General features: G+C 47.6%; 1 protein-coding gene across 2 annotated transcripts in view; it reads left to right on the top strand.

The window, feature by feature from the left end:
- The first annotated feature begins 203 nt into the window (after window positions 1-203).
- Window positions 204-27,414, top strand: part of C8H20orf96 (chromosome 8 C20orf96 homolog) — a 292,892-nt gene continuing 265,681 nt past the window's right edge. For both annotated transcript variants that reach the window (XM_030212700.1, XM_030212697.1), the window contains exon 1: window positions 204-311. In XM_030212700.1, the coding sequence (XP_030068560.1) occupies window positions 291-311 (21 nt within the window). In that variant the 5' untranslated portion in view covers window positions 204-290. The remainder of the gene's footprint in view (window positions 312-27,414) is intronic.

The following is a 27,414-nucleotide window of genomic DNA, read 5'->3' as shown; positions in this document are numbered from 1 at the left end:
CAGGTGTGAGTGCACATGGGGTGCGGTGATGAGAATGAGGATTGAGGCAGCAGGTATACGAGAGAGCAGACGGCAAAAATGCTTCAACTGCAAATTAACAACTCAGCCTGCAGGGGCGCCCCTCTAGCTCCCTCAAAATCTATTAACCCTCCGCTAATGAGCTCCCTTTTCCTGCCCACAGCGTTCTCTTTGGGCTCTGACGTAATATTGCCGAGGTGACGGGGCGCTGCATTTTACGGCGCAGTTACTAGGCCCCAACGGAAGGTGGTAGTATCAACCAGCAAGGAGACATGGAAGAGCTGCTGGCGGCGGTAAGCGAAAGGAGGGGAACTTTTAAACTCTCTTATAAACATTAATTAATATTTGGATTATCATTAAACGATGCTAAAGGACACACGCCTCCTGCTGCGCACAAGCCAAACTAGGATTGATCCAGTCCTGGTTTTACTTTATTCGTGCTGGGCGGGCCTTGTACTTGTCATTTTCCAATTGGATCTTTGTTGATCAGGTCGGAAATCAGAACTACAGAGTCCAGAAGCCCTAAGATCTGTCCTGATGGGTAAATGTGGGGCCACTTGGCTGTTTTGGTTGGGTGGGCAATGGGCGGAGGACAGGATAGTGGACCTGAAATGTGTCCTGACTCCTGGGGAGTATCAGCCGACGTCAGGTGTTCGTGTGATATCCAGGGACGGTGTAAAAGCCAGATCTGCGGGATCCCCGGGATCTTCCGGATCCAAGTACGACCTTAAGACTGGCCGCTGCTGCTTACAAGACAAGATTGGTAAGGAAATAGGAAAATCCCGGGAGAATAATCCTCAGCAAGCAAACGTATGAGCTGCTTGTCGTTCTTTATTGTTGGTCAATGTTTTTGTTGGATAGGCAGTGCCTTACAAGGTGGAAGAGAAAAGACATAATTGAATATCACTAAAACAACTTCAAACATTATTGTAGCTAGTAGAAACAGAAATTATGAATTCTGTAGTTTGTGCCCATTTTTGTTCACTGTTCTATACAATTCAGATGGCCAGATTTCAGTGAGAATATCCTGTTTCCTGATGGGTTCATCTTAACTGTTGTTGTAATCTGCTTGGGAAGCCTGGTGTTTATAATGACGATGTAATATATTGAAATTAAATGGAAGTAGAATTAAACTCTCCTTTCATTGGGGCACATGGAATCTGTTTTGTACTAGTTTACCTTTTAGATACACAAATGGATTATTCTGTTTTGAACATGATTCAGGGGCAAGTGGTTTTATAAGTTCAAATAAAATAAATATTTTGTTTCATGCAGTTCTCTCTTGTTTAAACATAACTACATGGGCTATAAGCTCCTTATGCAATCCTTTGGTTTTCTTATATTTTGTTCTTGTGCCAAAATGAAAACTCTTATCGCTATCTCCTTGAGGTTAAATGAGGGGCATGGCATGAGCTTATCTGGTCCACAGGAGACAGTATGACTATAAAGCTGAAGCCGGTCCCCCCTGCAGCAGCCATCTCCATTTGACAAAAACAATAGCAAAGTAGATTTGCCTTCTCTTATATTAGGAGATGGGATGGATGGGGGGGGGGGGGGGGGGGGTGGAGAAGATCTAAGAGGAGTTGTGGGGGCTGGTGGAATTTCCAAGGGTCTGTGAAGGGGGGAGGGTTATTTTCAAAATATATTTGTCAGTACTGCAGAAGCTGCTTTGTTATTTCCAGTGCTGCATTGTGGTTTACATTGGAGCGCTAGATGCCTGCTTTTTTCTTCATGATGACAATAACGATAGTCCTCTATAAAAATACTTGCAAAAGTTTTAATGCCTTGCCTATGTGTGTCATATTTTTAAATTTGACAAAAATGTCATTTATTTTAAAGCTTCTCCTATGAACATATAACATAAAATTTTAAATCAGCAAAACAGCATTAGAAATTATTGTACCTGCAAGACACAGCAGCAACTCTCCTTGCATATGTCTAAAACTTTCTGGAAGGGCTGCTCACACCTAAATCTAGCTGTATTCATTGTCTGAAGGGCAGCATACACCTAGATTCAGCTCTGTTTCTCATCAGAAGGGCCACATACAGCAGGGATCCTGGTGTATTTGGGATCACAAGGGCCGCATATCAGAAGGGCCGAATACACCAGGATTCTGGTGTATTTTCGATCACGTGTGAAATGATGCAGGATCCTGGTGTATTGAACCCTTCACGTGTGAAATGATGCAGGATCCTGGTGTATTGAACCCTTCACGTGTGAAATGATGCAGGATCCTGGCTTCACACATGAAATGATGCAGGATCCTGGTGTATTGAACTCTTCACATGTGAAATGATGCAGGATCCTGTCTTCACACGTGAAATAATTAAAGGAGCCTGGTGTTTTCAACCCTTCACATGTGAAATGTTGCAGGATCCTGATGTATTGAACTCTTCACATGTGACATGATGCAGGATCCTGGTGTATTCAACCCTTCACAAGTGAAATGATACAGGATCCTGGTGTATTCAACCTTTCACATGTGAAATGATGCAGGATCCTGGTGTATTCAACCCTTCACATGTGAAATGATGCAGGATCCTGGTGTATTCAACCCTTCACAGGTGAAATGATGCAGGATCCTGGTGTATTCAACCCTTCACAGGTGAAATGATGCAGGATCCTGGTGTATTGAACCCTTCACATGTGAAATGATGCAGGATCCTGGTGTATTGAACCCTTCACATGTGAAATGATGCAGGATCCTGGTGTATTGAACCCTTCACATGTGAAATGATGCAGGATCCTGGTGTATTGAACCCTTCACATGTGAAATGATGCAGGATCCTGGTGTATTGAACCCTTCACATGTGAAATGATGCAGGATCCTGGTATATGCAACCCTTCTTATGAGAAATACATTACTGCTGGATCTAAGTGTATACAGCCCTTGGGGTAAGAAACTGAGATGGAGCCAGGTGTATGAAGCCCGTCTGGGAAGACATTCAGCTGGATCTAGGTATTTGCAGCCCTTCCTTAAAGATTTGGACATGTATTTATTTATTTTGTTACATTTGTACCCTGCGCTTTCCCACTCATGGCAGGCTCAATGCGGCTTACATGGGGCAATGGAGGGTTAAGTGACTTGCCCAGAGTCACAAGGAGCTGCCTGTGCCTGAAGTGGGAATCAAACTCAGTTCCTCAGTTCCCCAATCCCCAGGACCAAAGTCCACCACCCTAACCACTAGGCCACTCCTCCACTATACTACATTGTATACAACAGTGTGTAAAAATGAGCAAAATATGCACAAGAGAGTTTTTGCTGTTTCTACCAGGTGCAATAATTTTTAATGCTGTTTTACTGATTTCAAAGTTTATGTTATATGTTCATATTGGAATTTTTCAAATACATGAGATTTCTGTCATAGAAAACAATATTTCACACCCATAAGCATAAACATTTGCAAGTATTTTTATAGAGAACTATCTTTATTGTCAACATAAAGAAAAAAAACAGGTATTTAGGCTCCAATAAAAACCACAATACAGCGTTGGAAATAACAAAGCAGCTTCTGGAGTACTGACAAATACAAAAATTCCACCAGCCCCCTTCAGCTCCTCTTAGATCTTCTCCCTCCCCCCTCCTGACCCATCCCCTACCAAGAGATAATGCAAATCCACTTTGCAATTGGTTTTGAGAAACAGAGATGGGTGCTTCAGGGGGAACCATCTACAAATTTACTGTCACACCGGTCTCCTGTGAACAAGATAAGCTCATGCCATGTCCCTTCGTTTAACCTCAAGAAGACAGAGAAGAGTTTTCAGTTTTGGCATAGTATAAGTCATCACAAGAACAAAATGTAAGAAAACCAATGGGACTGCATTAGGGGCTGGCTTATTGCCCATATCTCTCTATATAAAAGGCAACACCAAAGTTCTATGAAGCCTCCAGCCGGAAGTGTGAAGGGGGCGAGATATCCGGTTTCCCTATGAGTGTCTGCCCCGCCCTCTCTAACACAGTCAGTCAGTGAAGGAAAACAGCAGAGCACGAAATCAAATCGCTGGCTCTGTAACAGTGAAGGACTCAGAGGGGGGAGGGGAGAGAGGCCAGAGGGCAGGGACACACACACTCCCACATGCACACAGAAGAAAACCTTGCTAGCCCCCGTTTCATTTGCATCAGAAACGGGGCTTTTTTACTAGTAGTTAAGTAAAAAAAAAATAGAGCTGCAGGAAAAAAAATTTAGTTTGACTTATAAAACCACTTGACCCTGAAACATGTTCAAAAACAGAATAATCCATTTGTGTAACTAAAAGGTAAACTTCTAGAAAAAAGATGAACCTGTGTTTCATGTGCCCCAATGAAAAGAAAGTTTAATTCTACTTCCATTTAATTTCAATATATTCCATCATCTTTATAAAACCAGGCTTCCCAATGCAGATTGCAACAGCAGTTAAGATGAACCCATCAGGAAACAAGATATCCTCAATGAAATCTGGTCATCTGTATTGTACAGGACTGTGAAGAAAAATGACTACAAACTACAGAATTTATAATTGCTGATTCTACCAGCTACAATAATTTTGGAAGCTTTTTTAGTGATATTGAATTATGTATTTTCTCCTCCACCTTGTAAGGCCTGCCTATCCAACTGAAACTGCTTTAGACTTGTTACAGTTGGACCCAGTGGTGTGCTGGTAAAATTTTAACAACAGGCTCTCTCTCCGGTCCACCTCGGCGACCCCCCAAAATTGCAGAGCTGGCTATAGCCCGGGGGGGGGGGGGGAATGCATTACTCTCTCCAGGAAAAAAAATTAAATTATCCCAGGTTCCAATCTAATTCATGTTTAATGTGGGATAAAATGCCATAAATAAGTAAATACATAAATAAGTAAGTAAATAAATATAAACTTTTAATGTTGAGCACCTGATTCTCAGAGTGAACATATTCCAAACGTTATAATGAAAATAAAATGATTTTTTTTCTACCTTTGTTGTCTGGTGACTGTTTTTCTGATCATGCTGGCCCAGTATCCGATTCTGCTGCTATCTGTCCTCTTAACTCAGTTTCCAGGGCTTCCTTTCCATTTATTTCTTTCCTCCTTTCTTCATTTCTGGTCCTCAGCTTCTGCCTATTTTCTTCCTCCATGTGCAGTTTTTCTCTCTTCCTTTTCCCTCATCTCATCTCCTTCCTTCCTCACTCTTCTCTCCCCTCCATCCATGTCCAGCATTTCTTCTCTCTCCCCTCCTCTCCCCTGCATGCACCCATACCCAACGACCCTCCTCTGTCCTGCCCTGCATGCACCTAGATGTCCAGCAGTGACCCTCCTCTCCCCTGCATACACCCATGTCCAGCAGTGACCCTTCTCTCCCCTGCATGCACCCATGTCCAGCAGTGACCCTTCTTTCCTCTGCCCTGCATGCACCCATGTCCTGCAGTGACCCTTCTCTCCCCTGCATGTACCCATGTCCAGCAGTGACCCTCCTTTCCCCTGCCCTGCATGCACCCAAACCCAGCGACCCTCCTCTGCCCTGCATGCACCCAGATGTCCAGCAGTGACCCTCCTCTCCCCTGCATGCACCCACGTCCAGCAGTGACCCTCCTCTCCCCTGCCCTGCATGCACCCATACCCAGTGACCCCCTGCCACCCCCTCCCGAGTTGTATCGCAAATTCTTCTCCTCCCTCCCTCCCGATCCGGTCCCTCACCGCCCGCTTATTTTTTTTAATTCTTCAGGGCAGGCAGTCTTGCCTGCCCGCTTCCAGCGCTGACTGTCCTCCCTTGCCGATTCGTGCTTCAAAATGGCCGCCGAGACTTCAACCGAAGTCTCGCGAGGCTGCCTCTGGAAGTCTCGGCGGCCATTTTTAAAGCGCGAATCGGCAAGGGAGGACAGTCAGCACTGGAAGCGGGCAGGCAAGACTGCCTGCCCCGAAGAATTCAAAAAACAAGCGGGCGGTAAGGCGGATCTGGAGGGAGGGAGGAGAGCCAGAGCCGGCTCGCTATTTTCAACAACCGGCTCGCAAGCCGGAAGAAAATTTAACAACCGGCTCTTGCGAGCCGGTGCGAGCCGGCTCCAGCACACCACTGATTGGACCAACAATAAAGAACGACAACATGGATCTAGCAACTCATTTGTTTGCTTGCTTTGTATTGAGTGTATGGCAATGACAGCGAGAGGGAGTGGAAACAGAGATTAACCAAATGGCTTTCTTGCTTACAGTGGACTAGATAGGCTCACTTCCACTTCAGTCTGTTAACCTCCTTCATAGTGCACGACAAAAGGACAAGGAGAACCCGGAAAGAGAGGTATAGAGAAACGCAGCGCTGGGGTTATGACTGGTGATCGCTGCATACTATAAGAAGCAGGAGGCCGTCAAAACAAAGAAGCATAAGTCACGCCCCCTGTGATGTGACGTTACCTTCCTGTGGAGATGAACCAGTCAAATTTACGCCAGGATGGTGGCTCGCCCCCTTTAAGGTGGACGAGATTGTGCGCAAATAGGAGGGTCCGGGAGAATATTCAATAATCTCCAGCGTTAAATACCATCAACAAAGAAAAACAAATATATTTCGGAAGATATATGTAAAATGGAAAAAATGAATTTAAAGTTTTTGTGCTCGAATCCGGGAAGATCCCGAGGATCCCGCTGTATCCATTTTTTACCTTTTGCCTGATATCCACAGTGAATGAGGGAAGATTTGCATGAATTTACCTTTACTGAATACAGATCTGATCTGTCTCATGCAGCCAGTCAGGTATCGGGATATCTGCAGTGAATATACAGATTTTTATCAAACACACCAAATATTTATTAGGCTTTCCTAAGGTAAATAAGATGCCATTCCTTAGCGGCTATCCAGACCATCAAACCTTTTTGATCCAGACCAGTCAAGATGCTTGGGTTATGGATGCCTACCAGCAGATGGAGACTGAGAACATTGATTCTGAGAATTGCTTAAGAACACTGCCGTTCCCAGTCAGCCAGTATGTCTCAGTCTCCTAGCAGATGGTGGATGTGCAGTCTGAGTTGGTCTGGTAAGCCTGAGGGAGGAAAGTGTAGTTACTTACCTGTAATGTAGGTTCTCCGTGGACAGCAGGATAAGTCATCCACATACAGGTGATGTCATTCGAAGGCTCCGGTTGGCCAGAAATGCTGTCCAATAGCTCAGAGAGATTTTTATTTTAATCTCAATGAGCATGTGTGGTAGTGTTCCCCCTGCCCACCTTCTAGGTGATCAAGCCCAGACACCTCCGCTTCCTTCCACAGTGTGTCTGTAGCTAGTGCCGGTTGGCCATAAGGAGAGGAGGACAGGTTGTGTGACTGACTTATCCTGTTGTCCTGTTCTGTCTCGTCCTGTTACTGTAGGTACGGAGGGTTCTCGCACAGTCCAAGGGGTGTTGCTGATGAGGCCCTGAGGTGTTCTGCGGCTCTGTGAAGAGGGCGGGAAGGACGATAGACTGGTTGATGTAGAAGGCTGAGACTTACCTTTGGGAGGAACTTGGGGTGGATTCTGAGCACTGCTCGGTCGTCGAGTAGTAGTGTTTATGGTGGATGGTCAACCAGCGCTTGGAGCTCACTGATGCGTCTGGCTGAGGCGATAGCGGTCAGGAACAGGGTTTTCCAAGTGAGGAACTTGGGGGCCGTGTCTTCCAGTGGTTCGAAGGGTGGTAGGGTGAGCTGATGTAGTACCGCGTTCAGGTCCCAGGCTGGTGGTGGTGGTCTTACCAGAGGGCATAGGTTGGACAGGCCTTTCATGAAACAGAATACTAAGGGGTGGAATGAGATTGGTCTGTCATCTACGTGGTCATGGTAGGTCACGGTGGCATTCAGGTGTACCTTGATGGAAGCGGGTTTGAGGCCTTCCTCAGATTGTATAAGCAGGTACTGGAGGATCGTCCTGATGGAACAGGTTTCTGGTGAGCAGAGGAGCACCAGATGTGGAAACACTTCCAGTTGAAAGCGTATGCTCTTATCGATGGTGTCCGGGCTGCCAGCAGTACTTGTGCAGTGTCGGGTACGAGACTCAGCCTTTCAACATCCATGTGGTGAAGTGTGGACCTGTCGTTCTGGGTGATGAGGTTTGCCGTGTCTCTGAGGCGGAGTGGAGGATGGGTTGCTAGCTGTTGTAGGTATGGGAACCAGGGTTGCTGAGACCAGAAGGGGGTGATAACTATCACTGTGGCTCTGTTGTGGAGTACCATCAGTAGGGTTTTGGTGATCAGAGGCATTGGGGGGGGGGGGTAAGCGTTGTCCCTGATCCCATTTGACTATAGAGGCATCCGCACTGAGGTGGTGCTGGGAGGGTCGATTGGAGCAGATGTTGGGACATTTCATATTCTGTTCTGTGGTGAAGAGATCTATAGTGGAGGCTCCCCAGACACAAAATAGTTCCCTTGCGACCTTGGGGTTGAGGGACAATTCGTATGGGTCGAGTTGTTGGCTAGGCTGTTCTCTTCTCCCAGTAGGTAAGAGGCTTGGATGGGACAGTTGATAGAGTTGGCAAACCTCCATATTCGGAGAACTTCCCTGCAGAGTGAGAGTGATCCTGTTCCCCCCTCTTTTTTGATGTAAAACATGGCGACTTGGTTGTCTGTCTGGAGGAGGGCTATCTTGCCCATGATCCTTGGAGAGTGCAGCCCATGGCCCTGAGTTACAGGATGTTGATTTGTAAGCATGCCAATTGGGCAGACCATGTGTCCCCTGTGCGGAGGTGTGCCCCCCAGCTGTGCTTGGAGACATCTGTGGTGATGACAATCTGATGCGATGGTGGTATGAGGAGTTTCCCCTGGGTGAGATTGTCACGAGATAACCACCGTGAGAGAGCTGTGCATGTGGACTAGTGAATTGGGATTTGGGCTGACAGCGTTAGGGTATGTTGATTCCAGTGGTGTCATAGATGCCACTGTACCTGTCTCATGTAGAGTCTGGTATGCTGTACCGTGTATACTACTGCTGCCATGTGATCCAGGAGGCTTAGAAAGGATTGTGCTGAAGTCAGCTTGCATGATGTTATGCATTGCGCCATAGTACTGATGGTGTCTGTGCGGTTGGGTGGTAGAAACGCCTTGGCTTGGGTGGTGTGAATGTCCGCCACGATGAATGCCAGTGTCTGTGATGGTGTCAGATGTGACTTCCTGATGTTTTTGATGAAGCTGAGGTTCTGGAGGAGGGAAATGATTGCATGGAACAAGGTTCGTGTCTATTGGGGAGAGAGACTATGAGCCAATCATCCAGGTATGGGAATACACAGATCCCTTGTCAGTGGAGATGTGCTGTGGCTACCATAAAGCACTGGTGAAAATCCGTGGTGCTAAATGGCAGGACCTTGTACTGGTAGTGCTTGTCCTTTACTTTGAATTGGAGGTACTTTCTCTGTAAGGGATGAATTGGTATGTGTGTGTATACGTCCTGGAGGTCCAGGGCTGCCAGCCAGTTGTTGAGTTGGATTAGGGGCAGATCTGTTTCCAGGGAGTGCATTCGAAAGCACTCCTTGTGAATGTATTCGTTCAGCTGGTAGAGGTCCAGAATAGGATGGCTTCTCTCGGTTGATCTCCTGTGTTGGGACTGGTTCCGCTGCTTGCGCCTGGAGGAGGGCCTTCACCTCCTGGGTGAGGCGTAGGGTGTCTGGTTCTGGGAGCGTGGATGGGTGTGGTTCAGTGGGGGGGTGGCAGAACTGGATGTTTTAACCCCCGCTTATAGTGTTTAGAACCCACTGATCAGTGATGATCTGGTACCAGGCATTCGCAAAGTATCTGACATGGCCTCCTACCGGATTATGTGCCAGTGGCGGGTAGTCAAAGGCTCTGGTTTTACTTTGGAGTGGCAGACTGTCTCTGTTGTCCTCTGACCTTAGGCTGCCTCTTGTGTGAGTAGGGGTTGTTGAACTGTTGTCACGATTGTGACTATTTTCCATGTCTGTGCTCACTTTGCCCCCTGGTGGCCAGACCCTGTGGTTGCTATGGACTGTGTAGCTGGGTCACCCCTCCAGGACCCAGCCGGGCTCGACCCTGCTTAGCTGCTTCCTCCTTCACACGGCTGTTGCCTCACTCCACAGCAATCTGGTTGCTCTGAGCCTCAGCTCCAGGCCCTGAGAATTTTCAGGACTTCTTCCCCCCTCTGTTCCTTGCACAGAGGCACATCCACAGCCCAACGTTTACAAGTAAGAGAGCTTTATTTTCTTGCTTCCAGTTAACATAAACGCCCAGGAACACCTTAACTCCAGGTTGTTCAGGCTTGCTGCCCCAAAGCACAATTCAGGTTCAAAACAGTCCATATAACTTCACTTTAGCCAAAATTACTTCTTTTAGGGAACAGTACATTATCAGAAAGAAAACACAGTAGCTTGGTAGGTTTGCAGGCCCAGACCTTCGCAGTATGAAACAGTTTACACAGTCTTTCTTACAGCACAGCTACACAGCTTTGGTCCCACCTGGTTCAGACTGGGGTTGCAATTGTGCCCAGCCCTCTTTCTCTCCCAGGGGCTGTACCTGTTTCCTCTTTAGTAGAGATCTCCCCCAGCGCCTCAGTCTCTCTCCTCTGGTCTTCCACCAGTCTCTCCAAGGCACAGCTAGCCACCCTCTTACAGCAGCTTTTTGGGTTTGAGCCAGAGCTCCAATCTCCATCTGTTCCTCCTCTAGTCCTTCAGTAACCTCCATTTTATCCTCCTCTTCAACTTCCCCCGCCCCAACCTCTCCAGCTGGCCCTCATTACCTTCCTCAGAGACCATTTCCCAATCTTCTATCCTCCCCTAACTCTTGCACAGCCGGGTGGGGAAGAGAGGGATTCTGGGACTGGTAGTTCCTCCTCTTCTTCCTTAACCCGGCCAACCTCTCTGCCTCCGGTAGCGCAGCTTTCTGAATGTGGGTGTTGTGCACATGAAGTCTGCCCCGTTGGGGTTCCCCGGCTGCCTACTCCCCCTTCTGCGTGCCTTCCCGGATCCCCTTTCACCTATCCTCTCACAACTGTCTTGTTCCTGTTTCTCAAGCATGTTCCAGAAGTCATTCCAGTCCGGTCTGAATCTGCCAGCCTTCCAGACTTGCTTGGGATTTTTGGTATTATGCCTCACCCTTATGATCTCAGCTGTGAGATTGCCTTTATTAACCAGCTGGGAACTTTCTAGTTGGCCTTTGCAATGCCAAAGGTCTTCAGGTCAGTTTGTATGCAGTTTCCATTTCTGCCTTGCCTTGTTTCTAGTTGGTGTGCCTGTGGCACTTCTGTTTGTTCTTGTCTAGAGTTCTGTTGTGTGTTTGTGTGACCTTGTGGCTACCTGTTAGCCTTTTAGCTTTCTGCCTTAGTTCTGTTGTTTGTCTGTGTGGCCTGCCTTGAGTTCTGCCTCCATCTTGCTCTTGCCCATTACCTTTAGCTTTAGTTCTTGTCCTGTCTGAGCTTAGTCCTGTGTTTGTATTCAGCTTCAGTCCTCCCCTGCTCTTACCCCTTTACCTTTAGCTTTAGTTCCATTGCTCTTACCCCTTTACCTTTAGTTCCAGCCCTGCCTGTGAATCTTAAACCCTGTCTCTGCCAAGCTTGTCTGTATATCCTGGGCCCTGCTTCTGCCAAGCTTGTATGTATACCCTGGCCCTGTTTCTGTCTAGCCTGTCTGTGAGTCCTTCACCCTGTTTTAGTCATGTTTCAGTATCCTATACCCTGTGAGAATCCTGAGTCCTGAATCCTGATTTAGTCAAGCTTGTTTAGTATCCAGTGTCCGGTGTGAGAATCCTGTTGTTCCAGTCAGTCGGGTCCAGCATTTCTTGTCTACCAGCTCCGTCCTGTAAGTCCTGCAGGCCGCCCGCATCTAGGGGCTCAACCTCTAGGGAACGGTGGTCAGCGCAGGTGAAGTCCGGTTGCTCCAGTCCTGTTATTCCAGTCAAGTTTATTCCAGCATTTGGTTCCAGTCCAACCAAGCCAAGTTTATTCCAGCATTTGGTTCCAGTCCAACCAAGCCAAGTCTATTCCAGCGTTTGGTTCCAGTCCAGCCAAGCCAAGTCTATTCCAGATTCCAGCTTCATCCTTGCTCGTTTGTCCAGTCCTGGTTGGAGGATTTTGCCTGCTGCTGCCGCTCCTCGACAGTAGCCCAAGGGCTCACGTTATTCCAGTGTCTGAGAGTCTGAGACCGGCGGTTGTTCTACTTCCATCTTGGTGGTGTTGGATATCTCCTTGAGTTAGGGGGTGGTTTGCATGGGTATCCCCTCTGTTGTCGTCTGGATGGTGCAGACCTCTCCAGGCCATCGGTGGCCAATGTTTTCAACGTGGTGCAGTTTTCTTTGATATTATCCACCGTTTCCCTGACTTTGTCTCTGAAGAGGTTTTCACTGGAGCAGGGGGCATCCGCCAGGGGATCGTGTAGGAACTCATGAGGCATGGAGCCATAAGAGGCAACAGACGGACATAGATGTCTCTGAGGTGCGGGAGGACATTTCAAAGGAATCAAAGGCGGATCTGAAGAGGTGTTTTCTGCACTCTTCCAGATCTTGGCTGAGAGGGGAGAGGAGATCTTGAACCGTCTTGGAGATGGGCAGGAGGTTATTTTTGGCTTTGTTTAATATGGCCTCTTAATAGAGGAACATCTGGAAATGGTGTGTAGCGATGCGGCAGTTGAGCATGGCACTCTGAAAGGTTCTTTTTCTCACAGAGTCCAAGGTTTTGGTGTCCTTCCCTGGAGGTGCTTTGGAGGTGGTACGGGACAACCTTTGCCTTTTGAGAGCGGAGTCGACCATGATGAATTTGTGCGGCAGTTGGTTCTTGTCGAAACCAGGCATGGGGTGCACTTGATACTTCACCTGTGCTGTGCTGGAACCGCTGCTTTTTATCATATTTATAAACTAGTATAAAAGGCCCGTTTCTGACACAAATGAAACTGGCGCTAGCAAGGTTTTCCTCGGAGTGTGTATGTTCGAGAGAGTGTGTGTGAGAGTGACTGTGTGAGAGAGAGAGAGTGAATGTGCGTGACAGAGAGAGTGAGTGTGGGTGCGAGTGTGTCTGTGTGAGAGAGAGAGTGTGTGTGTGAGACAGACAGAGTGTGAGAGTATGTGTGCGATACACAGACTGTGAGACTGAGAGAGTGTATGAGATCGAGAGAGTGTTTGAGAGTGACTGTGATATAGTGTGAGACATTGAGTGTGTGAGACAGTGTGTGAGACTGAGAGAGAGGAAGACACTGACTGTGAGAGAGAGAGAGTATGTGTGTGACAGAGATACCTCCCCCCTTCCCACTCTGGTCTCAGGACCCCCTCCCTCTCTGATCTGAGGACCCCCTCCCTCTCCTCTCCCCCCTCTCAGATCTCTGGACCCCTCCCCTCCTCTCTGGTCTCATGACCCCCTCTGCGGTCTCAGCACCCCCTCTCTGGTCTCAGCACCCCCTCCCAATGTGTCACCTCTTTCTTTCAGCAGCCTCTCACCGCAGGCAGCCATCAGGCATTGGCTGTCAGCTCTGCAGCCGCTCTCGCCTCTCACATCACTGCGCTCCTCCGGGGTCTGCTCCAGGGGCAATGACGCGAGAGGCGAGAGGAGCGGCTGCAGAGCCAACAGCCAATGCCTGATGGCTGCCTGCGGTGACACGTTTGCTTTTTTAAAGCATTTTTGTTGTTTTAATTAGTTCTTGGTCCATGGCGGCGACCTCGGAGGGGGGGGTGGAGGGGGGAATGGTAGCTACCGTGGGGGGGGGGGGGGGTAGAGGGGCGACCTCAGGGGGGAGGGGTGGTGACCTCGGGGGGGGGGGTGGAGGGTTGAGCGGCGGCGGCAACCTGGGGTGGCGGGGCCTCATGCTGCTGTCATGCGGTTGGTCAGTGCTGCGGCTGACGTACCCGGAACTACATGACGTCAATTCAGAAGATGGAGCCTTACAGAGCGCATGAATGCTTCAAGGCTTGAAGGCTTCACTTTCTTGGATTCAGAACGTTGGAGGTGCGTTTTATTATATAGGATGTTCTAGAGATAGGAGTAACTAGTGAGAATTAAATTTGCTGACGACACAAAGTTATTCAAAGTTATTAAATCGCAAGAGGATAGTGAAAAATTACAAGCGGACCTTACGAGACTGGGCGTCTAAATGGCAGATGATGTTTAATATGAGCAAGTGCAAAGTGATGCATGTGGGAAAGAGGAACCCGAATTATAGCTGCGTAATGCAAGGTTCCACGTTAGGAGTCACCGACCAAGAAAGGGATCTAGGCATCGTCATTGATGAAATGTTGAAACCCTCAGCTCAGTGTGCTGCGGCAGCTAAGAAAGCAAATAGAATGTTAGGTATTATTAGGAAAGGAATGGAAAACAATAATGAGGACGTTGTAATGCCTTTGTATTGGTCCATGGTGCGACCGCACCTTGAATATTGTGTTCAGTTCTGGTCGCCACATCTCAAAAAAGATATCGTGAATCATTTTTTTACTCTTTCCAAAAAGAGTAGGGGCATGCGACCAGTGGTGTGCTGGTAAATGTTTAACAAGAGGCTCTCTCCCCGGTCCACCTCTGCGCCCCCCCCCCCCCCCCGTCCACCACTGTGCCCCCCCCCCCCATCCACCTCTGCGCTCCCCCCCCCCCCCCAAATTGCAGAGCTGGCTATAGCCGAGGGGGGGGGGGGGGCAATGCATTACTCTCTCCAGGAAAAAAAAATTAAATGATCCCAGGTTCCAATCTAATTCAGTTTTGCTGAATAAATGAGAGGCATATGGGATTTCGGACAAAACTTCCCATGTATTTCTTAGTAAAGCTTACGCGGTGGGGAAGAAATGCATATTCAAACATTGGGTACATGACGAGCCTCCATCATTCTGGAATTGGAGAAATAGATTGCATGCTTACGTGTTATGAGAGGCAAGACCTGCAAGGGGTTCTCCAAAAGGGCGAAGGGCTTTCATATCTATCTGTAACTGTTATTTGCAAGCTATCTTCCATAAAGCTAGAAGTGCTGTACTGAATACGTTTCAGAGTGTTCCATGAGTAGGTACCCTTATGTTGTCACGTCTGTGGCCGTGACCACCCTCAGCCTTACCTTGTTTCTGGGGGTCAGCCTCTGTGCTGGCTTCTGTCTGTCTCTGTGTTAGTTTTGTCTCTGGCTCTGTGTGCTGATTACTTCTCTTGACCTCACCTGTGTGGGCTATGACTCTCTGGGGAGCCAGCATCTAAGATGGCTGCCGCCTACTCTGTGCCAGCTTCCAAGATGGCACCTGCTTGTCTTTCCTGTGTGTTCACTTCCTGTGTGTTCCCAGCCTCCCCTTGGTGTGAGTGTGTTTCCTGTCCTGCGCAGGTGACATCATCAGTGAGGACCTTCATAAGGAAGTGCTGTGCTAGCATTCAGGGCCTTTGCATGGTGTTATGCCTTTAGGCCAGTTCAGATTAGTTAGTGTTCTGCTGCACTACTGCTTAGCCTTTCTCTGGGTTCTGGCCCAGCTTCTCTTTGTGTCTGTGGACTGCTAGTCCTTCCAGCACGTAGGTTGTGTATTATGAGGGAAGATTCTTATTTAGAGGACTTATGCGAGGACTCTAGGAGTACTCGGGGGCTGATTACCTGTTTGTATGGATAGCTGGCTAGACATCTTAAACCTTGTACTCTCCATAGGCGGAATTGGGAGAAGGAGTTAGGGATTGAAATATCAGATGCAGATTGGCTGCTCATGGAAAGAGCACTTTTGAAATCCTCATTAGCTGTTGCTTTGAAGGAAAATGCAATTAAGGTATTTTATCGTTGGTATCTTTCGCCAGTGTGTCTTCATCATATGTTTCCCAATGAGTCCCCCAATTGTTGGAGAGGCTATTTGGTCCCGGGGACGATGGGTCACATTTGGTGGAAGTGTCCTAAACCTAGAGCTTTTTGGAGGGCGATTCATTCTCGGATTCAATTGTGGGTGGGTAGAGATGTCCAGTGGCACCCAGCTGTGTTCTTGTTGGGACGGAAGCCATTGGGTCTTACACTTCAGCAATCCTTGTTAGTTAGACATGCCATGCATGCTGCCTGTCTAAATTTAGCGCAGCATTGAAAGGGGCATGGGGTCCCTTCAGTGGTTTGGTGGATCTCCAACTTGTGGTATATCTGTGAGATGGAACGTTTGACGGCTAAGAAGAGAATGGATCCTCAGAAGCTTAGCCGAGATTGGGAGGCAGGGCTGGTGTTTGGGTGGTGGGGCTAGTTCTGGGCAAGACGTCTACGGTCTGTGTCCTGAAAATGGGGCTAGTTCTGGGCAAGACTTCTACGGTCTGTGTCCTGAAAATGGCAGATACAAATCAAGGTAAGGTATACACAAGAAGTAGCAAATATGAATTTATTTTGTTGGGCAGACTAGATGGACCGTGCAGGTCTTTTTCTGCCGTCATCTACTATGTTACTATGTTTATTCATGTTTAAAATGGGATAAAATGCCATAAATAAGTAAATAAATATAAACTTTTAATGTTCAGCACCTGATTCTCAAAGTGGACATATTCCAAACACTATAATGAAAATAAAATTATTTTTTTCTACCTTTGTTGTCTGGTGACTTTGTTTCTCTGATCATGCTGGCCCAGTATCTGATTCTGCTGCTCTCTATCTGTTCCCTTAACTCCGTTTCCAGGGCTTCCTTTCCATTTATTTCTTTTCTTTCCTCCTTTCTTCTTCATTTCTGGTCCTCCGCAGACTTGACTGTACAGTGGATCCAGCTTCTGCCTATTTTCTCCATCCATGTGCAGTTTCTCTCCTCACTTCCTTTTCCCTCATCTAATCTCCTTCCTCTATCTTCCCTCCATGTCCAGCATTTCTTCTCTCTCCCTTCCCTTCCCTTCCCTCCATCCATGTCCAGAAATTTTCTTGCCCTCCCCTCCATCCATGTCCTGAAACTCTCCTCTCTCCCCTGCCCCCCTCTATCCATCCATGCCCAGCAATTCTCTTCTCTCCCCTGCCCCCCTACCCATCCATGCCCAGCAATTGTCTTCTCTCCTCTGCCCCCCTCTATCCATCCATGCCCAGCAATTGTTTTCTCTCCCCTGCCCCCCTCTACCCATCCATGCCCAGCAATTCTCCTCCCTCCCGCTCCCATCCATGTCCAATGATTTTCCTCCCTCCCCTGCCTCCCCTCCCGCTCCCATCCATGTCCAGCAATTCTCCCTCCCCGGCCCTCTCCTCCCGCTCCCATCCATGTCCAACGATTGCCCTCCCTTCCCGCTCCCATCCATGTCCAGCCATTCTCCCTCCCCTGCCCTCCCCTCCTGCTCCCATCCATGTCCAACGATTTTCCTCCCTCCCCTCCCGCTCCCAAACATGCCCAGCGATTGTCCTTCGCCCCCACCGTCCCCTCCCACTCCCATCCATCATTTTTAAATACCTCCTCCGTTGAAGCGCCACGTTAAAGCCCTGCTGCCCGTCTCTAGCTTTCCCTCCCTGTTTGCTTCAGTTCGTGAACTTCGTGCCCTTAGTCCCGCCTTCTGACTAAGGGAGGGAAAGCTAGAGACAGGCAGCAGGGCTTTAACGCTGCACTTTAACGGAGGAAGTATTTAAAAAAGATGGATGGGAGCGGGAGGGGAGGGTGGGGGCGAAGGACAATTGCTGGGCATGTTTGGGAGCGGGAGGGGAGGTAAGCATGGCGCCCTTCTGCCTTGCTTACCTCTTGCAATGGAGCCGGCTCGCCCCGAAGAACAACCGGCTCACAAGAGCTGTCAAAATTTAACAAGCGGCTCTTGCGAGCCGGAGCGAGCCGGCTCGAGCACACCATTGCATGCGACGAAGCTACAAAGTAGTAAATTTAATAAGTATCAGAGAAAATTTTTCTTCACTCAACGTGTAATTAAACTCTGGAATTTGTTGCCAGAGAATGTGGTAAAGGCAGTTAGCTTAGCGGAGTTTAAAAAAGGTCAGGATGGCTTCCTAAAAGAAAAGTCCATAGACCATTTTTAAATTTGGGGGAAAATCCACTGCTTACTTCTGGGATAAGCAGCATAAAATGTATTGATCTTTTTTGGGATCTTGCCAGGTATTTGTGACCTGGATTGGCCACTGTTGGAAACAAGATGTTGGGCTTGATGGACCTTTGGTCTGTCCCAGTGTGGCAATACTTATTTACTTATGAGAGGATTTTTGATAGGACTTCAGATGATATTTTGCTGGTAGATCGCGAGGTGGCAAAGCTAGAAAAGGGCTCTGCCTTTTTGGCTGACACTCTATGACTTGCTGAGGGCATTGGCCAAATGTATGGCCCTTGGGTGTCTGCGAGACGGTCTCTCTGGCTTCAGAGTTAACCCACTGATGCGGCTTCCAGGTCCAAATTGAGTAAACTTTCCTTTTGAGGTTCTCTTCTGTTTGGTGAAGAGCTGGATATGTTGGCAAGGAGCCTGGGGGAAATGAAGGTTCCTTAGCTGCCAGAGAATCGCCCAAAAGCCGGTAGGCAAGGTTCGGCTAGAGGGCATTTTAGGGATGTCTATCATTTGTCATCTAGGTACACTTGACAGTGCTCAGCAGAGTAGGTTTTTTCAGCGTTCTGAGTTCTTTCACGGAGGCTGGTATTCTGGCAGGGACGCTGGCTCTAGATTGTCTCAGCAGGGAAGGAGCCCAATGAAGATGTCGGGGTCCATCCTCTGATTCCAGTGGGAGCTTGCTTTCAAGGCTTCTGTCAGAGGTGGGCCCAAATAGCTTCGGACCAGTAGGTCCTTTAGATCGTGTGCGCCAGCTAAGCCTTAGAGTTTGTGCATCCCCTCGCGGATGCCTTCTTGGAGTCCCCCTGTCAGTCTCGGACAAAGTGGGGGCCGTTCAGGAGACTCAGGGCATGCTGATCCAGTTACGAGCAGTCCATCTGGTTCCACCTGCAGAGTTAGAGACTGGCCATTGTGGTTCTAAAAAAGGACACCTTTCATCCCATCTTGGACCTGAAGGGGGTCAGTTGGGCTCTCAAGGTGTCCACTTTTCACATGGAGACTCTTAATTCGGTTATTGTGGCAGTGAGGAAGGGAGAGCTTTTCACTTCTGGAATTGAAGTAGGCCTATTTTCATATCCCGCTTCGGGAATAACATCAGAGATGTCTTTGCTTTGCCATTTTGGGAAGGCATTATCAGTTTTGTGTGCTCCCTTTTGGGCTGACGACCTCCTCTTGTATGTTTTCCAAGCTCATGGTGATTGTGGCAGTGGCTCTCCGCAAGGATGGCATACTGTATCTTCCCTGCTTGGATGATTGGTTGATTCATGCCAAATTATTTTGCGAGAGTGAGGGGGTTACTGCAAAGGTGTTGCATTTCTGGAGTCCCTAGGTTGGGTGGTGAACCTGATCAAAAGTTATCTTCTTTCTTCTCAGTGTCTGAATTACTTGGGGAGTGTAGTTCGACACTCCCTGCGGTCAAGTCTCTCTTCCACTGGTGAGAGTGTTGAAGCTGCAGGATCAAATTTTTTGTCTCTGCAATTGGTGTCCAAGGGCCCGCTATTATCTGCAGGTGCCAGGTTCAACAGCGGCTACAGTAGAAGTACTGTAGTGGGCAAGGGTGCATATGAGGCCTCTGCAGAGGTTTCTCCTATCCAGGTGGTGCTCCCAGACCCAGGACCTTGGATGTGCGATTGGGAGCGCCACAGTCTGGGTTGGTGAATTCACTGTCCGAACCTGACCGAGGATGTCAACGTAGAGCCACTCGATTGGACAACAATGACAATAGATGTCAGTCTTGAAGGCTGAAGAGTCCCTTGCCTAGGGCAGCTAGCACAGGGGCTTTGGTTCTCGGAGGAAGCTTACTGGTGATTCAGCAGGCTGGAGACCAGGGAGATTTGGCTGGCACTGCAAGCCTTTCAGGGTCTCCTGTGCGGAAGGGCTGTGCGAGTGTTGTCCGACAACACGACAGCCATAGCTTATGTCATCCATCAAGGTAGCACAAAGAGTCGTCATCTTGTGGAAGAGGTGGCTTCTGATGGACTGGGTAGAGTATCATCTAGCGGATCTGTCAGCCGCTCGCAGCCAGTGTGGAAAACATTCAATTGGATTTCCTCAGCAAGAATGTTCTGGACTTGGGGGAATGGATTCTGGGTCAAGAAACGTTCGGTGGCATGGTCTACAGGTGGGGCCTCCCAGTGATGGACCTCATGGCAACATCTGGAAATGCCAAGGTTCCTCGGTTCTTCAGTTGAAGAAAGGAGAGAGGTTCAGAGGGCCTGGATGTCCAGCTGCAACCATAGTCAAACGAGCGTCTGTTTTCCCTCTGTGGTCTCTGATCGGCAGAATCATTCAGAAGATTGAGTGTCACCTCGGGTTGGTGATCTTGGTGGCTCTGGATTGGCCGAGGTGGCCATGGTATGCTGATCTGAGGCGCCTGGTCCTGGAGGGCCTGTTGCTTCTGAGAGTGTCTCCATGACTTGTTCAAGAGCCAGACAGGATGCCTGACCCGGATCGGTTTTGTCTTACAGCTTGGCTCTTGATTTCTACCATGCTGCAATCTCACAGACGTTCTACTTCGCTGACTTATGTCTGTATCTGGTATATTTTTGAGAATTGGTGTGAGGATCATAAGGTTGTTGCCTTGTGTGCTTCTGTGCCTCAGATTTTGGATTTTTTTGCAAGATGGTTTGGACAAGGGTTTAGCTCTTGCCTCTCTCAAAGTTCAGATTGTGGTGTTGCCTTATTTTTGGGGTTGGCTTAAGGGGAAGCCCCTGTCTGCTTCTGCAGATGTTTCCAGTTTCTGAGAGGGGTCTCCCTCATCTGTCCTTCTCGCTGTCCCTTTGTCCTCCTTGGGATCTCAATTTGGTATTATGGGCTCTGGTTCGCTCTCTTTTTGAGCATCTCTCTAATTGTTCTCTTAAGGACCTTACTTTTAAAGATGTTTTTTTTTTCTGGTGGCTGTCATGTCTGCGAGACGTGTATTGGAGTTACAGGGCTTGTTGTCCTGGGAGCCTTTTCTGGTTTTATCTAAAGAGAAAGTAGCCTTGTGTCCGGTGCCCTTTTTTCTGCCTAAGGTAATGTCAGCTTTTCATGTGATGATGCAAAAACAGAAGAAACAAATCTTCGCAAGGATATAGATATGGAACAAAACAGCAAAGATGACTCCAAAAAATGGACGACGCTCCAGATAAAAAATCACTATTTATTGATCGATGAACAAGACTCGACACAGCTGTATTTCGGGTATACTCTCGAGATTAGAAAGCTTTCAAGAGCACTATTATACTCTGACGTATGAGACGTGGCAGCTCCATTTCAGTATCCTTAATTGAATGACGAATACAACAAGTGAATTTTTTGATCACAAAAGAGTCCTGATGCAGGCCTTGTAGGCCGAAACAACACAGCTATGTCGAGTCTTGTTCATCTATCAATAAACAGTGATTTTTTTATCTGGAGCGTCGTCCATTTTTTGAAGTCATCTTCGCTGTTTTGTTCCATAGCTTTTCATGTCCTCAGTCCTTCGCTGTTTTGTTCCATAGCTTTTCATGTCCTTGGTAGGCATGATGGTGCTGAGGAGCAAAGACAGTGTATTGGAGTTGCAGGGCTTGTGCTGGAAGCCTTTTCTGGTTTTCTCCAAGGAGAAAGTAGTCTTTCATCTGGTGCCCTCTTTTCTGCCTAAGGTAATGTTAGCTTTTCATATGAACCAGTCGGTCTCATTGCCAGTCCTCGGTAGTGATGGCGCTGAGGAGCAGAGGCAGTTGTACAAACTAGATGTTAGGAAAGTGTTGAAGGTGTACTCGGAGTGTCTTTATCCTTTTTGGTGGAGGCTTCAAGGGGATGGCAGCTTCTAAGCCTACCATTGCTTGGTGGATTAAGAGTGCGATAGCCTCTGTGTACCTACAGGCTGGCAGGACGGTTTCAGATGTTCTCAAGGCCCAGCATTCTAGGGTCAGACAGCATCATGGACAGAAAGCTGCCTGGTGCTGCCACTGGACATTGTGGTCTTCATTGCGTTCGTTCATTCGTCACTATAGAGTGGACATTCGTGCACATCAGGATGCTTAATTCGGGCTTGGGTCTTGTCTGTAGGGTTCCGAGGATCCCACCCATGATGGTCACTGCTTTGTTGCTGCCCATCAGTCTTCTCTGGAAGGATGCTAAGGTAGGAGAAATTAGACCTTGCCTGCTAATTTTCTTTCCTTTAGTCCCTCCAGACCCACCCAGTGGTTCTCGGTACTGCTCTCTGCTGTTGGGTGGTGCACATGGTGGATTTAGCTGGCAGCTGTTGATGGATTTCTAGTTCTTTTTTTTTTGGCTGTGAGGAGTCAGCCAGAGTTGTCTGTTCTATCTGGTTTTGCATTGTATGTTACCAAGCAAATATTTACCAAAACCAGAAAAAGTTAAAGTAAACAATTGGAGAAGTAGCTTTACTATGCTCACGGCTGACTGAGGGCCCAATGCATAAAACTTACCGTGTCTGCAGCATTTGCTTTAGAACGGTTAGAACCGGTCTAAAGCAAACATTATTTAGCGTCTATTGCACAAACAGATTCTGGGTGGCTTTAACAGTTTGCTGTAGCTGCTAGCGATAATCTAATGCAAATGTATTACATTGAGCTCATTAGTATTAAAATGAGCATTATAAGTACATAAGTATTGCCATACTGGGACAGACCAAAGGTCCATCAAGCCCAGCATCCTGTTTCTAATATTGGCCAATCCAGGTTACAAGTACCTGGCAAGATCCCAAAACAGTACAATACATTTTATGCTGCTTAGTCTAGAAATAAGCAGTGGATTTTGGCTTAAGGAGGTTCTGGATTTGAGCTTTCTACCTAAGAGCCTAAATTTGGCTTCTAGAATCGCTCTCCCACGTTTTCCTATGTTATTGGTACTGTTAGTTTGGTTGTGAGCCCTTGGGCCCCAGCCGAGGCCTAGTATAGGGGTTGGGCCAAGCAGGCATTACACACTACCCCAGCTACCAAGCAGCAACCAACTTGCACCTCCAGAAAAGGGAAGATAGGGCAATCAGGCGGGCCTCACGGCCTATTGGGAACTGATTCACTCAGAATTCAAGCATACGGGCCTCACGGCCTAACTGGAACCGATTCATACTTAGGGAAGGGAGAAACAGACTAAACGAGGGGTCCCCCACGGGGACCGGAGCACCAACAACACCCTTGGTGCTGGTAATCAAGGAGAAAGGGAAGCATACACAGAAACATGTCAAACCGTAGCCCATCACACACAAAGAAGGTGAGGGACTGTAATATAAGATACTGTAGGCAGAGACCCTCAGCAGACAGGGAAGGGAAAAGTCCGCAAAACGGAGTGCGGAGCCTAACACACACACCCAGCACAGAAATGGACAGTGCTCTGTAATACAGGAGGTAGTACAGCAAAGAAAGGACTGAAACAGTCAGAAAGGAAAGACTGCAATAAACAGACAACTGCCAGACGCAGAGAAGCTGTGCAGACAAAGGGTTAAACCAAGCTCAGCGCACACACAGCAACCAGAGGCAGGGAACACTGCAGACAACGGGTTAATCGGGAGTACAATGAAAGAGCAAACAAACCCCCCATGGAGAGAAAAAAAGGGTCCCCGAGACTGCTACAAGGGCAGGACCTGCCAAGCAGAAAACAAACACAGCACAAAGGGAACTCCGAAGGAAGGGGAAGCAAAACAAACAAACTGGAACAGAACGAGGTAGGAACTCACCACACAGCACCACAGCCAAACAGAGAAACCCAGGTGTAGTGAGAGAGGTAATTAGACACACGCAGGCAGCAGCCGGCAGAAAGAGACAGAGCAACAGAAACTGCCAGCAAGGAAAGGAGTAATAACTCCACGTAAGGACAGAGGAAAGGTAAGGCTTCAGCAGAATTGAAGTAACGCCAAAGCAGGGGTTGTAGGGACAGGTGAGCTTAAGTAGATCAGACTGACATCAGCTCAGCCCCTGACGGACCAGTCAGGAGCGGTTCCAAGCATTCCCCTGTCTGACTAGCAGAATTCTAACAATCATAACAGGTGCCCACGTGTACCAAGACGGTGCTGGGGAGTCTATCTAAAATCCTATCTAGGTGACACATGAGGTCCTCCACCTCCGCACCAGGCAGGCAGATGACCAGGCGATCCTCACGTTCACCAGCCACCCAGCTGTCTATATGCCTAATAATCGAATCACCAGCTTCAACAACTGTCCTAACCCCTCCCTCCTGGAGACACATCCGTGCTGCGAGAGGATATTGCATCCCCTGGTGGGCATGTCCTGACTACAGGATTGCTTTCAACTTCACCAGGGTGATGCTCTCCTTTTAGAAGACCTCCTATTCTCCAGGCAATGCACAGAAAGGAGTGCCTACCTTTAACGTGCAGAATTTTCTGGCAGGTCTGGAGCTGTCATTGTGTGAGAGCGACTTCTGGGAGTAACACTCTACTTGTATTTTTAAATAGCAAAACTTGTCCAAGAGCAGAGAACAGTTTAGAGGGGCAGAGAATCAAGTAGGCAGCCAATTGGCTGGGGAATGCCCCTATGATGTTAGTTGGTGGGAGGGAGGCTTTCAGCAAGGAGATTTTTTTTCAATAGCAAATCAGTGTGGGAGAGCAGAGGACAGCTTTGGGGCCAGAAACAAGCAGACAGCCAGTCAGCTGGGGGAAAGCCCCTATGATGTCGGCTAGGAGGGGTGGAGAAACAAGAAGCCAATTGGCTGAGGGAAAGCCTCTATGATGTCAGCTGGGGGGGGGGCTTTCATCAAGGAGGAGATTCCCAAATGAAATTATTGGGGGCAGCCTGAGGGAAGGCAAATAAGCTGCAGGAGGAAGGTGGAGTCTGCATCAGACCACTGCAGGGGAAAGGAGACGGGGACAACGGAGCCAGCAAGTACTGCAGGGGAAAGGAGAGAGTACAGCAGCGGAATTCCTGGGCAAGCACAGAACATAGACACTTATGAGAGACTGTTCTGTGCATATGCTAGGCGCTTTCCCTACCAAGCTGCTTGCTGAATTTATGTGAATCTCATTTGCATGAGAATTTCTTTGAGCATTGCTCGCTATCCACTCTCAACTGGATCAAAGCTTTTCTAATCACAAGAACTTATCAAGTGAAATCAAAAACAAACATATCACCGTGGAAAACAAACTGCGGAGTACCGCATGGATCACCACTATCACCGATCCTTTTCAACCTCATGATGACACCACAAGCCAAGACCTTATCCACCCAAGGCCTTAACCCATTTATCTACGCTGATGACTTTACATTATATATCCCCTACAAATATGATTTGGCAGAAATCACCAATGAAATCAAGCTCATCTTAAACATCATGAACTCATGGGCTAATGCATTCCAACTGAAACTCACTACCTCATCATCTCATCCTAATACAATACATACAAACCCACAATCATTAACACCCCAGGATACACCCTCCCTATCGCAGACAGCCTGAAAATTCTTGGAGTAACAATCGACCATAACCTCTCACTAGAGACCCAAGCGAAATCCACCATAAAGAAAATGTTTTTCTCAATGTGGAAACTCAAACATGTGAAACCATTTTTCCCGAGGGAAATATTTCGTAACCTGATACAATCAATGGTACTAAGCCACGCAGACTAATGGAATCTATTCGGGATGCAAAGATCAAATCATAAAAAAACTTCAGACTGCCCAAAACACAGCAGCCAGGCTTATATTTGGAAAAACACGTTTTGACAGCACCAAACCACTCCAAGAAAAACTGCATTGGCTATCAATCAAAGAATGTATCACCTTCAAAATCTGCACGACTGTTCATAAAATCATTTACACTGAGGCACCTGGATACATGACAGACCTTATTGACCTGCCAACCAGAAACACCACACAATCTGCACGATCATACCTAAACCTCTACTACCCAAGCAACAAGACTCAAATACAAATCCACCTATGCATCCAGCTTCTCCTACTTAAGCGCACAACTATGGAACGCACTGCTAAAAATAGTAAAAACTATGCCAGACCACCTTAAATTCCGGAAAGCACTAAAAATAGACCTGTTCAAAAGAGTATACCCCACCGACCCAACATAAAAATACATGGACACCTGCAACACGATGTAACCAAAGAATGTAATGGACATTACCTGACTCCTCCCTCCTTAAATTCCCCCCAGTTGTACCTACCATACATGTACCTTATCTACCACAATATCACCTTGTATTCATTCACATAGCTAACGCCGTTAATGGTAATATGTTAGCCACATTGAGCCTGCAAAAAGGTGGGATACAAATGCAACAAAATAAAAATAAATATTTCAAAATCAGTAACTTCTGTCATGGATCTGAATGCACACGTTTTTTAACGGGATCTTTAGACCATTGGTCCCGGAGTTGTTGCAGCTGTGGGTTTCACAGGAGAAAGGAGCACAGATGGGTGTTATTTTTTTTTTGGGGGGGGGGGGGGGGTATGGTTTTTCTGCTTTGGGACCTTCCATACTGGCTCTTATAGAGATGGCCCACCATAGTTACAGGCTCTCTCAAGAATCAGTATTCTCGGTCTCCACCTGTTGATAGGAGTGCATAAACCATCATTCTTCAATGGGCCGGTCTGGAGGTACTAAAGGAAAGCAAATCAGCAGGTAAGGTCAACTACCGTCCAATCTCCAATCTTCCCCTGTTCTCTAAAATTCTGGAAAAAACGGTCCTCAAGCAACTAACCTCCTTTTCCGATAAAACAGTTGCACTCCACCCCAGACAAGCCAGTTCCGCACTTCTCACAGCACTGAAATTCTCCTCATTGCATTCTATAATAAAATTCACATCTCACTGGATCAAAAATCATCTGTTGTTTTTGTATCTTTAGACCAATCCTCTGCTTTCGATATGATTAATCATGCTCTGTTACTACAACGTCTATCTTCTATGGGTGTCTTGGGCATGGTCCTCTCTTGGTTTGCCTCTTATCTACTTTCCTTCCATCTTGCCTCTGGTCATCTTGCTTCAGCCCTTTCCCCTTGTACTCTCGGTGTTCCCCGTGGTTCCATTCTTGCCCAAATTCTATTTAGCCTCTTTATATCGCCTTTGACTTTACTTATTCAATCACTTGGATCCAGTCTGTACTGTTACGCCAATGACATTCAGATTTTGCATTCCTTTAACCCAGATTCTAACAACTCTTCATCTCTGAATCATTGTCTTGCATGGGTGGCCACCTTGCTCACTGGCCATAAACTCTTTTTGAATGTCTCCAAAACTGAAGTGCTCCATTTTCCCAATCCATATTCTGCTATCCCTTCCCCTTCTGTTCTCCAGGGTCAAACACTGACCTTTGTAGATGCATGTCTTGGGTTCACTTTTGACCATGGACTCTCCACGTACCATATTGATAAAACTGTTCAAATATCTATCTTAGTTACAATATGTTCAGTCTGTTAAATTTGATCTTCCTGCTTCCTGCATTCGTACTATTGCAATTCTCCCTTTGCTGGTGTCACGGAACCCGGGATGGTGAGCCCTTGGGCTGCAGCAGATAAGTCCTCTGGGGAGGCGCAGAGCAGAGGCGAACCAGGCACTGAGTCAGACAAGATACCAGACATGGCAAATAGACAGAGCACACTTGAGACAAGGTGAAACCAGAGCCTGGCTA

Source organism: Microcaecilia unicolor, chromosome 8, assembly GCF_901765095.1.
Source record: "Microcaecilia unicolor chromosome 8, aMicUni1.1, whole genome shotgun sequence".
In the NCBI taxonomy this organism is placed as follows: Eukaryota; Metazoa; Chordata; class Amphibia; order Gymnophiona; family Siphonopidae; genus Microcaecilia; species Microcaecilia unicolor.
Note: the sequence above shows the minus strand (reverse complement) of the source record. Positions and strands in the feature narration are given on the sequence as shown.